Source organism: Passer montanus, unplaced genomic scaffold (genome assembly GCF_014805655.1).
Source record: "Passer montanus isolate IOZ18808 unplaced genomic scaffold, ASM1480565v1 scaffold93, whole genome shotgun sequence".
NCBI classification, from domain to species: domain Eukaryota; kingdom Metazoa; phylum Chordata; class Aves; order Passeriformes; family Passeridae; genus Passer; species Passer montanus.
The window spans coordinates 682,630-693,776 of NW_024374701.1; the positions used below are offsets into that span (position 1 = coordinate 682,630).

At 64.9% G+C, this 11,147-nt stretch overlaps 2 protein-coding genes across 8 annotated transcripts; one reads left to right on the forward strand and one right to left on the reverse strand.

The window, feature by feature from the left end:
- Positions 1-514: 514 nt before the first annotated feature.
- On the forward strand, positions 515-7,696 carry HMGA1 (high mobility group AT-hook 1). Of its 5 annotated transcripts, none has more exons than XM_039695859.1 (6): positions 515-656; positions 860-983; positions 4,175-4,279; positions 4,931-5,014; positions 5,414-5,464; positions 6,553-7,696. In XM_039695859.1, exons 3-6 carry the CDS (start codon positions 4,178-4,180, stop codon positions 6,607-6,609), a joined length of 294 nt encoding a protein of 97 aa, XP_039551793.1. In that variant the 5' UTR covers positions 515-656; positions 860-983; positions 4,175-4,177; the 3' UTR covers positions 6,610-7,696. The 5 variants fall into 5 exon arrangements, with proteins under 5 accessions (XP_039551793.1, XP_039551795.1, XP_039551798.1 ...); XM_039695861.1 differs by having other exon boundaries at positions 4,934-5,014; XM_039695864.1 differs by having other exon boundaries at positions 581-661.
- On the reverse strand, positions 7,240-9,910 carry SMIM29 (small integral membrane protein 29). 3 transcript variants are annotated; one of them, XM_039695858.1, is made up of 5 exons: positions 9,641-9,910; positions 8,797-9,011; positions 8,697-8,722; positions 8,519-8,624; positions 7,240-8,281 (listed from the first exon to the last, which is right to left on the reverse strand). In XM_039695858.1, exons 2-5 carry the CDS (start codon positions 8,905-8,907, stop codon positions 8,219-8,221), a joined length of 306 nt encoding a protein of 101 aa, XP_039551792.1. In that variant the 5' UTR covers positions 8,908-9,011; positions 9,641-9,910; the 3' UTR covers positions 7,240-8,218. The 3 variants fall into 3 exon arrangements, with proteins under 3 accessions (XP_039551792.1, XP_039551791.1, XP_039551790.1); XM_039695857.1 differs by having other exon boundaries at positions 8,519-8,585; positions 9,469-9,910; XM_039695856.1 differs by having other exon boundaries at positions 9,469-9,910.
- Between the last annotated feature and the right edge of the window lie 1,237 nt (positions 9,911-11,147).

Genomic DNA, 11,147 nt, shown 5'->3' on the forward strand with positions numbered 1-11,147 from the left:
CAAACAGAAGGAGGACCATGCTCTGGCCATCAGCACAAGGTGATTGCCCCCACGGGGCCACCAAACCCCCCAGGCCAGCCCAAAATACAGAGCCGCGGGTGCTCCCATGGTGGGGGGGTCACCCAGCCACATTAAATTAATATCACAGCACCATCCAGGTGATGCTGGGGACCCCGGGGAGGGATCCCCCACTGCTGGTGCCTCCACGTGGGGGAGCAGAAGCTTTTGTGGGGGCTGACCTGGTGAGGAGGCGGCACACATGGCCATGGGCACGGGGTGACTGCCCCCACGGGGACACCAAACCCCCCAGGCCAGCCCAAAACACAGATCCGCGGGTGTCCCCACGGCGGGGGGGGTCACCAATAGCGGGGTCACCCAGCCGGCAGCACCAGGGTGCCTCCATCCCCTCCGGCCTGCAAGGGGACGCTCCGCGGGCACGGGGGAGGCTCGGGCGGGCCGGGCCAGGGGCGCAGCCCCGCCGCAGCGCTTTGAACGGCCCTATCGCTCCGGGCCGCGCCGCCCCGCGCCGCCCCCGCCGTGATGCGGCCCCGGCTCCGCCTCCCCCGCTCCGCCGGCGCTGGGAGCTCCCTTCGCCTCTTTGCCCTTATTTAATTTCGAGTGTGATTTTGCTATTTTTAGCAGCTGGATCCCCTCCAGTAAGGCTAGGAGCTCGCTCCGGTTTTTTGAATTTTTTTTTCCCTTTCCCCCTCGTTCCCTGCAAATGATTTTGACCCAGCTTCCTTCCTCCTGGAGCAATTTTTTTTTTCCTCTCTCTCTCTTTATTATTTATATAAATACGCGGGGCCTGGCGGGGCCGGGGATGCGGGGCTGAGCCGCAGCCTCTCTCTTCTCCTTGCAGATCCGCAGTCGCCGCGGGCGGGGGGTCCCTTCGCTCCGCAACACAGACCCGCCGGGAAAAACAAAACCACCGAGCCGCCCCCCAGAACCCACCGCGGACGCCCGGCTCGGGGATCAAGCTGCCTGTGAGTGCCACCTTCCTCTTCCTCCTCTGCTGCGGGGGGCCGGGGCTCCGCTTCCCCTCGCCGCATGCGGGGCACGGCCGGGCTTTGCAGGGACGCGGCCGCCTCGCGCTTCGCTTTATTATCGGCGTTAATTATCGCTAATAGCAGCGTGGTGCACCTGGCGGAGCGATGGGATGGGGGGAGGACGGGTGGGGGGGTCGCCGGAGCTGAGGGACTTTGCTGCACTTGGTGGTGGCGGTGCAGAGGGCCCCGGGCCGGCGCCGCGCAAGGTGCGCGGGGCCCGGCCGAGCGAGCGCGGCCCGGCCCCGCACACGCGGCTCGGGCAGAAGTTGTGGTGCTGGGGTTCAGCCGCACCCCAAAAACCACCCCCCTCCCCACCATGGTGCCCCCCGCCTGCAGCGCCGGCTCCACGAGGGGTTTTATTGCCCGCCCCCTCCCCACGCCAGGACAGGGGCTTCACAAAGCCCTGATGGTGCCCTTCCTGCCTCTTTTCTTTCTCCCCCACCTCCCTCCTTCCTTTCCTTTATCACTTCCTTTTATTATGCATCCCAGGAAGGAAGGGGGGGACTTTGCTCAATGGCAGCCCCCGGGGTGGGGTTCGGAGCAGCCCCGCGGCGGGGCTGTGCTGAGGAGGAGCCCGCACATCCCTCCCGGCCCGCACCCCTGCCCAACAGGCTCTTCAACTTCTGCTCCACGATTCCCTTCCCCTCCTCCTTCCCCATCCCTCTGCCAGGAGGTGCGGCTGGGATCCTTCTCCAGCTGCCATCAGGCTGGATTTTCTGGGCGTGAAGAGCTTTTATATATATATATATATATTTATTTATATTTATTTTTTTAAGATCTAAGGCCCCTGCCTGTCTCCCCACTTCTCCTGGGCCAGTTTGTTTAATCTAAGAGTAGGTGGTAGGAGCGGGGGATTTGTGGGGTTATCGGCACATCAGAGCAGCGTAAGCCAGCGCAGGCGGCTGGGAAGGCAGGAGCAGGCCCGAGAGCAGGCGGGAGCATCGCTCCGAGGGGACAGCCTGGCCCTTGTGCAGCCCCGAGGTGCCTGCTGAGCACATCCCATCTCACCCCGTGGAGCAGAGGCAGCGATGAGGCCGGGGGAGGAGGGCCCGGCGGCTCAGCATCCACAGGGATGGAGAGGGGAGGAGGTTTCCTTCCCCCAGCTCCCTGAATCGAGAGAGGCAGATGTGGCCCCTCCACCTCCAAACCGTGCAGAGATCTCCCCCCCCGGCCGCGGGGAGCCCTGCGTCCCCCACCGATTCCTCCCTGCCTGGAAAGGTTTCTCCCTCAGCTGCTTCCTCTCCTCCATGGCAACCCAGCTGCTCCCTCGCTGCCTGCCTGCATGGCTCTGAGGCGTGCGAGCAGGGCCGGAGCTGCTCCCGCCATGTGCCCGGGCAGGTGCTGCCGAGCCGGGGGCACCGCGGGGAGCTGGGGCTGGGCTGGGCTGGGGAGCTGCTGGGCTGGCAGAGGAGCATCCCCCATTTCCAGCGTCCTCCTTCCCACCCCGCTCTGCCACAGCAGGGCACGGAGCCCCCCCCGAGTCCCCTCAGCTCTGGAGCCCCTGCAGGGAGCTCTGTGGTGAGATGAGGGATGGGTGGGTGGGATGCAGAGGGGTGGGTGGGAGGTGCACGTGCTTTCCCCAGTACCAACAACTTTGCAGCAGCAGCTGCTTTTGGAGGGAGCGGGGGGCAGGCCCAGCAGCACCCCCGTCCCATGGAGGGTCCCCTTGGTATTCCCAGCTGGGGCTGCTGTGGGGTCTGCTCCCTCCTCCAGGGGAGGAGAGCCCAGCAGGGTGGGGGCCATGCTGGGCCCATCTGTTTCCAGCTGCAGGAGGGGGCACGGAGCAGCTCGAGGCTGCTCTGCCTCTGACAGAGATTGACTTAAAAAGAGACAAAACCCCGTCCCAGCCCGACCAGCAGCCGGCCCTTTGCTGGCCTAAATCTAAACCATACTTCTTTTTTTTCCCTAAGAGACTCCTTGAAGGGCTCTGGGATGCTGTGAGTAATATTTTCGGGGTGTTTACACTACGGCATGGTTTCTGTCTCCCAAAAAAAAAAAAAGACTCCGAGGGTGGTTTTTGTTGTTGTTGTTCTGCACTCATGAGTCACTTCCAGAGGGGAGCAGGAGCTGACGCCTGTTTTTTGAAAAGGCTCAGAGGTCTGAGAGTGGCTCCTCAGGCTGCACGTCCTGCCCACACCCTCCCCAGTGAGGCTCGGTGTCCCAGGGGGCTCAGCACCCTCTGCCCCCACAGCCCCGCCATCCCAGCTGCTCCAACACCATCAAACGGGGATCAGTTCCTCAAAAGTGAGCATTATTATCCCAGAGGTAGGAGGGTGCACACACAGCCTGGGCACACAGGGCTCTGTTCCTGCTGGGAAGCCTCACATCCCCACCCTGGGCAGGTGACCCCAGCATGGCCGTGGTCACCCCACCTGTGTGGGGTCACTGTGAGCAGCAGGGCTGTGGCAGCAATCCTCCTCCTCCCCACCCCGAGCCCATCCTGTCGGCTGCTGGGCACGGAGCCACCCCCACAGCTCTGGAAAAGCAGGTTTTCCCTGTGCCCCTGGGAAGCAGCAAGGTGGAGAGGGGAAGATGGAGCCTTTTCCTTGGTGGAATTGCTCCCAAGAGCCAGGGAGAGCTGCCCAGCCCTTTGGGACATGCACAGGGGAGGTGACAACCCGGTGTCCTCAGGTCAAGTGCCTGTCCCTAACCCCAGCTAGGCAGCGGGGCAAGGGGTGCAGCAGTGCTGAGGGTGGGGTGGGGAGCAGGGCTGCAGGACCCTGAGCCCCACTCCAGGGCCCTGGCACCCTCCTAGGGACACCCAAGGTCCCTAATGCCACCACTCACCCTGCCTCAACCCGCCAGTGCCAGCAGCACATCTGGGATTTCAGATTAAATCTGGAGCCACTCTCCTTGAGGAAAGGGGCCAGGCTCTGCAGGCAAGCTGCTGCTCCCCAAATGCCAGAGGGGACCCCAGGAGCTGCCCAGAGGGTGGCTGTGCCATGGGCTCAGGGCACTGCCCTGCAGCCAGGGCATTTTGCTGCCCAGCCAGTGCCAGGAGCATGCAGGGGGCATCTCTCCTGCCCCAGCGTGAGGGCTGGGGGATATCACGGCTGGCATGGTGAGCCAGAGCCGTGCCTGACTGACCTTCCTCCCTCCCACTCCTCCTCCTCACCCTGCTGGGACAGACGATGAGTGAATCCAGCGCCAAATCCAGCCAGCCCCTGGCCTCCAAAGGGGAGAAAGACGTGTCGGAGAAGAGGGGCCGAGGGCGGCCCAGGAAGAAGCCGCAGGTACGTGGGGGCTGTGAGAAAGGGGGGCTGGGTACCCCCAGGGTATGGGGCAGCAGGAAACCCCCCCATCCCACACCTGCACCCCCAGTGCAGCCCTGTTACCCCTTTGGGCAGCAACACCTTCCTGGGGGTCCCCAGAGCCCCCCCAGAGCTCCTGGGGGCTCTCCTGCCCCTCCCCAGGCCCTGCTGAACCTGCCTTTGCAGACAGGCTAATTAAAGCCCCATTAGCAAAAGCTGCTCAGAGAGATAAGATGCTGCTGGAGCCTTTATAGTACCAAACCCTGCTCATCCTCCCCCCGAGGTAGGTGGGGTTTGTGCACGTCGTTTTCCTGCAGAAAAGGTGATTTGTGGCTTCCCCGACACTTCCTTGGCTGCAGCACCAGCAGGGTCTGGTCTGAGGGGCCGTGGGGACCATCCTGCTGGGCTGAGTGGGTGATGCTGGGGGTGGAAAAGGTCACGTATGCCCAGCTGAAGGACACACAGGAGCCTGTGCCTGGCGTCTGACCGCCAATCCCAGTGCGACCAGTGCTCCCAGTACCACACGGGAACATCCCTGCCCTGGCTGGGGACAGCAGGAGTGCCAGGCTGGAGCACCCCAGGGTGCACTGGAAGCCACTGTGGGCATGCAAACCCCCTGTGCTCTCCCTCCAGCAGGAGCCCAGCGAGGCCCCGACCCCCAAGAGACCCCGTGGACGGCCGAAGGGCAGTAAAAACAAGGCCACCCCAAAGGGCAGGGTAGGTACCTGGCACGGGGCTGCTCCAGCTGGCTGCTGGCACCACACGTCCTGTTTGAGCTCAGTTATGGACAATTCAGGGCAGATCTGCCTCCGAGGTGGGGATGTGGGGAGGAATCTGGCCCGAGGAGGGTGGGGGAGCTGGGGGCTGTGTGTCAGCACCGGGACACCCGAGATAAACCTGTTTGCAAGGCAGGCGACTCACATCCTGCACCCACTCGTGACTCACGGGGCATCCCGGGGCTGGGGGGGCTCGGGGGGCTGGCAGCAGCGCCCCAGGAGATGCCACGGGGGTGATGAATCCAGCAGTCACAGTGGGAGGAAGGGGAGCACCGCCCACCCCTGCCAGCAGCCTGGGGACAGCCTGACCAAAATGCCTTGTTTTGTTGTCCTGGCTCAGAAAGCTGCAGTCACACCAGGGAGGAAACCTCGAGGGCGACCCAAAAAATCGGTGAGCGGGCTTTTTTCCCTTCCCCATCCACCCTGGCAGGGCGGTGGGCACTTTGGGGGCACAGCAGCTCCCCAGAGAGCCCCATGAGTGCGGGGTGGGGGCTGTGGGGTTGGAGGAGCTCAGAGCAGTTCAGCAAGTAGGACACTGCACTGGGTGGGCTCTGAAACCTCTAGAGGTGGGGGTTTGAGGAATGCTGCCCACCCCACCTCCCCATGGGCCCGAGAGCAGTGCTGCCTGGCTGGTCCTGCCCTGGGGACATGCTGGCACTCGCCTGCCCGGGTCCTTGCACAGCATTCCTGCAGCCCACGGGTGCAGCCACCCCCTTCCTTCCCTGAGCTTCCCCTCCTCCATTCCATTTCTCCTCCTTTCCCCCTCGGTTCACAGCTCGGGCAGGTGCCAGGTACCCGGACAGTTTCATCTCCTTACCCTGTCCCAGATTTTGCTCCTTTTCCCACCGAAACCCCCCGCAGAGCCGAGGGGCTGAGGCCAGCCAGGGCTGCAAACCCGAGGTGCCACCCTGGTGTCTCCCATGCCCGTGTCACAGTGCCAGGGGCAGTTTGGGGACCCCAGGGCGTGCAGCCAGCTCAGGGGGGTGTGGGAGGAGCCTGTCCCGTGCCAGCGGGGCCGTGCCGGGACACGATGTCCCTCTCGGTGGCGTTTTTGTGAATGGAGAGGGAGGAAGCGGGGGCTGCTGTGACTCAGGCTCACTCAGCCCTGAGTCACCGCCGTGTGTGCGGGGTCACGGCCTCCCACACCGGCCTGGGGGCTGGACAGGGACACCCGGGGCTGGCAGGGACACCCGGGGCTGCCACCACCCCCCCGGTGGCCGCTGGGGACCGCGGTCACGCTCGGAGGTGTTGGTGGGGGATTGCTCTGCCCTCCTCACTGTGAGCCCACCCGAGGGCTTCTCACCTGGGATTTACCTCCGAGCTGGGGTCAGGGCCAGTCCTTGCACCCAGGAGGGGTCCGTGGCTCAGTTTCTCCCTTTGCACCAGGGGTGTGGTGAGCCTGGGCAGCCCTGGGTGCAGGGGCAGGGCAGTGGGGCTGCTCTCCCTGACACCCCCTGGCCATGCTCCTTTGCCTTGCAGCAGCAGGACGAGGAGGAGGTGAACATTTCCCAGGAGTCATCCGAGGAGGAGCAGTGACACCTCCCGAACCGGCGCTACCTCATCGCCCCGCAGCGGCCGGGGGGGAGAGGGGCGGGGAGAGACCCACCGTGCCGCCCTGGCTCCCTCCTCCTCCTCCTCCCTCCTCCGCTCCCTCCTCACCCTCAGACAACGGCAGCACTGGAAAATGGCCCAACCCGGGCGGCCCCCGCAGCCCCCGCCCGGGGGGGGCACCTGCCCCAGCTCCCCCTCCCCAGCCCTGGGGGAGCCCCACTGGAAAGGGGGATCACGGCAGAGAGCCGGGGCTGGCACCCCCCACCTTGGCTGCCCCCCGCGCAGTGACCTCACCCCGCCAAAGTGGGTGCTGGCTGCCCCCCCAGCACTGGGCTCTGCCCTGGGGCCTCTGCAGGGAAGAGATGGGGGGGACAGTGAAGGTGAGACCCCCCCAAAATGCATCAGACCTTTGCTCTGACCCTGGGCAACCCCTGTGTCCCCCCAGTCCTGGGTGACTGCACTGTGTGCGGGAGCAGCTCCCACGGGGCCCGGCGCCCACCCCGGGGTGCCCACCCCCAGGGGTGCCCGTCCCCAGGGGTGCCCAGGCACGGCTGGCTCCAGCAGCCCTCTCCCCATAGGTTCTGGTATATATATATTTTTTTTTTCGTTTAGTACTTTTTTTTTTTCCTTTCATTCACAACTACCTCTGGATATTTAAGTTCCACGCTCTGAACTCACAGACGTGCTGCTGCGCTGCCAGGGCACCGTGGGCTCGCTGGTTCCTGTTTTTGGGGTGTTGCTGGGGGCTGTGGGGTATTTTTTTTTTTTCCCCTTTTTTTTTGGGCTTCATTTTTCTTTTTTTTTTTTTTTTTTTTTTTAATTGTTATTTTGAGGTCTAGTTTGCTCTGCTGCTTCAAGGGATCGAGGCTGGCAGGGCAGAGGTGTGGGGGGACCAGGGATGCTCCCCCTGCCCCTCTGCCCCGGCACGACGGCTGCAGCGGGACCGGAGGTCGGTGCCGGGCGGCCCCGGCGGGAGAGAATCGGGGTTTGGTTTGGGTTTTTTTTTTTGGTTCACTGTTAACGACCTTTTGGGTTCCTATTTGCAGTTACTTGAATAAAACATTTTATGGATGTTTGTGAGCCTCTGTTCAGCCCCCAGGCATCTCCTGCACAGGGACATCCAGCCATCCACGGGGATGAGCTGCCGATGGAAACACAAACAGGCAAAGCCCTGCTGCCCCCCAAATTCCCACCCAAGGCCAGGAGCCCCCAGCCCCACTCGGAGCCCCGGGGCCAAGGCAGAGACATATTTATTTACCCCATCTTCCCCCAGGTATCCCGTGCCAGCAGATATTTATTTACCCCATCTTCCCCCAGGCATCCCGTGCCAGCAGAACCTGCTGCTCCCTGCCAGTCTGCCAGCCCCATAGGCCCCTCCTGGGCTTTCCAAGGGGCTGCTGGAGCAGCTCAAGCAAAGGAAAAATGGCAAAACCAGGCACTGAGGTAGGAGATGTCCCATCCCGGTCGGTGCTCGGAGGTGCGGGCAGCAGCTGTGGCACCGCCGTGGGCACAGGCTGCCCGTTGTGGCTGATGGCACCAGTGCTGCTCCCTTCCCTGCGGCGGGCAGGATCCGGTCCCGGTGCTCCAGGCAGGGTCAGGCCCTCCAGTCCCGGCGTGGGGGCCAAGGGGGCGGGGGTCCCCCCCAGCCGGGCACCACCTGCAGCACAAAGGGACACAGCTGCAGCCCAGGGCATGGCGGCGAGGCACTGCCCTCCCAAAAACCTCTGCGTTACACCCAAACCCTGACTCCCTCGAGGTGGAACTCAGCATTCTTGGAGGTCTTTCCCAATCTCAGTGATTCCCAGAGTTCCCTCAGGACAGGCATCTCACTGCTGCTCCTTCAATTTTCCAAGGAAAAACGGGATAAGCGCCAATTCCCAGCCCAGCTACCCACCTGAGCCTCCTCAGCCTCCACCAGCAGCTCCTGCTCGGACTCGGGGGGCTCCTCAGCGGGGTCGTAGCTGTACATGGGCAGCAGCCGGTGCCGCAGCCGGTCCGACCTGCCGGGGGTCGCTGCTGAGCGCTGCCCCCGCAGCCCCCCGCAGCCCCCCGCAGCCCCCAGCCCCGCTCACCTGCGCTTCTTCTTCACGTACATCACCTGCGGGGAAAGGCATCAGCGGCGCGGGCTCCGCCGGGCCCCGCGCCCCCCGTGCCCCCCGCCCGCCCACTCACCGCGGCCAGGAGGGCGCCCAGGAGGGTGAGGAGGAGGAAGGGCCCCAGCACGGAGCCCACCAGCGAGTCCCCCGCCGCGCCCGGCGCTGTGGGGGCCGTGGCGTTGCTCATGGCCCGGCGCCGGCTCCTGCCCGCATCGGGGGCGCCTGCCCGGCACCGGCGGCCTGGGAGCGACCGGAACACCGGGAGTGACCGGCACAGCGGGAATCCACCGCCTGGGAATGTGGGAATGACCCTCATCCCGGGAATGAGCCGCACCTCGGGAATTCACCGCCTGGGAATGACCCGCACCCCGGGAATGACCTGCACCCCGGGAATGACCGGCACCCCGGGAATTCACCGCCTGGGAATGACCCGCACCTCGGGAATGACCCCCATCCCGGGATGACCTGCACACCGGGAGTGACCCCCACCCGGGAATGACCCTCATCCCGGGAATGATCCGCACCTCGGGAATAACCCCTCACGCCAGGAATAACCCACCGCCCGGGAATGACCCGCACCCCAGGAATGACCCCCACCCTGGGTACCCACCGCCCGCAATGACCCGCACCTCGGGAATGATCCGTACCCCGGGAATGACCCGTACCCCGAGAATTCACCACTCGGGAATGACCCGCACCCCAGGAATGACCCCCACCCTGGGTACCCACCGCCCGCAATGACCCGCACCTCGGGAATGATCCGTACCCCGGGAATGATCCGTATCCCGGGAATGATCGTCACCCCGGGAATGACCCGTACCCCGGGAATGACCCGTACCCCGAGAATTCACCACTCGGGAATGACCCGCACCCCGGAAATTCACGGCCCGGGAATGACCAGCGCACAGGTAATAACCCACCTCCCGCCCGGTGATAACCACGACCCGGTCACGATCCCCGCCCGGTATCACCCTGTGCATAGGGGGGTCACCCCGCACCCCCTTCCCCGCAGAGCTGCGGCTTGGGGGGGGGATCCTCCTCCACCAGCGGGAGGACCGGAGGGACCCCCGCACTGGGCTGTGCCCGGGACGCCCTCGGACCCCCGACCCCCATCCCAGTCCCCCCCTTTTCCTCCCGGTCGGGGTCGGGATGCCCCGGGGTCCCCCCTCCCCCCCCCACTCCGGGGATCCCCCGCGGCAGGGGGCGGGGCCAGCGAGGTAATGGGCGGGGCTTAGGGCGGTGGCCGCGCGCGGCCGGCAGGGGGCAGCAAAGACCGGGCGGGGGCGGGGCGGGAAACGGCGTGAGGGGAGAGAGGGAACGGGGCCGAGAAACCGGGAAAAACGGGAAAATGGGAACCCGGAGAGCCAGGAACGGGAAAACGGGGGGGGAAATAGGGAGAAAGGAGGAAACGGACCCCGGGGGGGCGCACAAGGAAAGGTGAGTGGATAGATGGAGGGAGGGATGGCCAAAGGTGAGTGCCCAGGTGGGGGTGTGGGTGAAAGGAGAGGGATGGATGGTGGATGGAATCCATGGATGGATGATGGATGGATGGATGATGGGATTTGTGGGTGTGGTGGCAGACAACCATCCCACAAGGCGGGGGATTCCGGGGTGCCAGGAGCACAGGCAGGGTCACCCCCGCTGGGGGCTCTCGCTGTGGCCGCTCCCCCCCGGCCGGGCCCGTGGGGACTCTGGCACGGCGGTGACGGTGCCAGCAGTGTCACCCACAGCGCCCCAGCCCTGATCCCGGCCGCACGGCTAATCCGCTTTGCCCGCGGGGACCAGATGGTGCCGCTAAATGGGTCAGGCAGGAGCGGGGAACACCAGGAGCACCGGGCCCGCCGCGCTTCCCAACAGCCGCCAAAAATACCCATCAAGGGGAACGGGGTGAAAGAGGAGCCTGGACGTGGCGGGGCTGGGGGCACACGGCCCCTGGGCTGGCAGCAGGGCAGGGCTCAGGCACCGAGGAGCACCCAGAGCCGCCTGAGCTGGTCGGGAAGGGCAGCGACTGCTCTGCAGCCTCTGGGATGAATTTGTCCATGGCACAGCCAGCTGCACCCTGCCTGCACCCTGTCTGCACCTCTGCCTTCACTTCTGCCTGCACCTCTGCCTGCACCTCTGCCTGCACCTCTGCCTGCACCCTGCCTGCACCTCTGCACCTCTGCCTGCACCTCTGCCTGTCCCAGTCCCTGCACTGCTGCCCTCTCCTCCTGCCCAGCCCATGCAGGGTTATTTTCCCCTCTCCAGACCAGGAAAAGCCACCAGCTGTCCCGGGAGTGGCCAGCCGCTGTTGTTCCCCATGTCCCACTGTCCCCAGGGTCCTGCTGACCCCACTCTGCCCAGCAGTGGCACTGCTCTCCTTGTGTGTGTGGACTCCCCCTGCCCCAGAGACCCTTCCCAAACCAGCCCCTGTTTATCCTGCAGTGG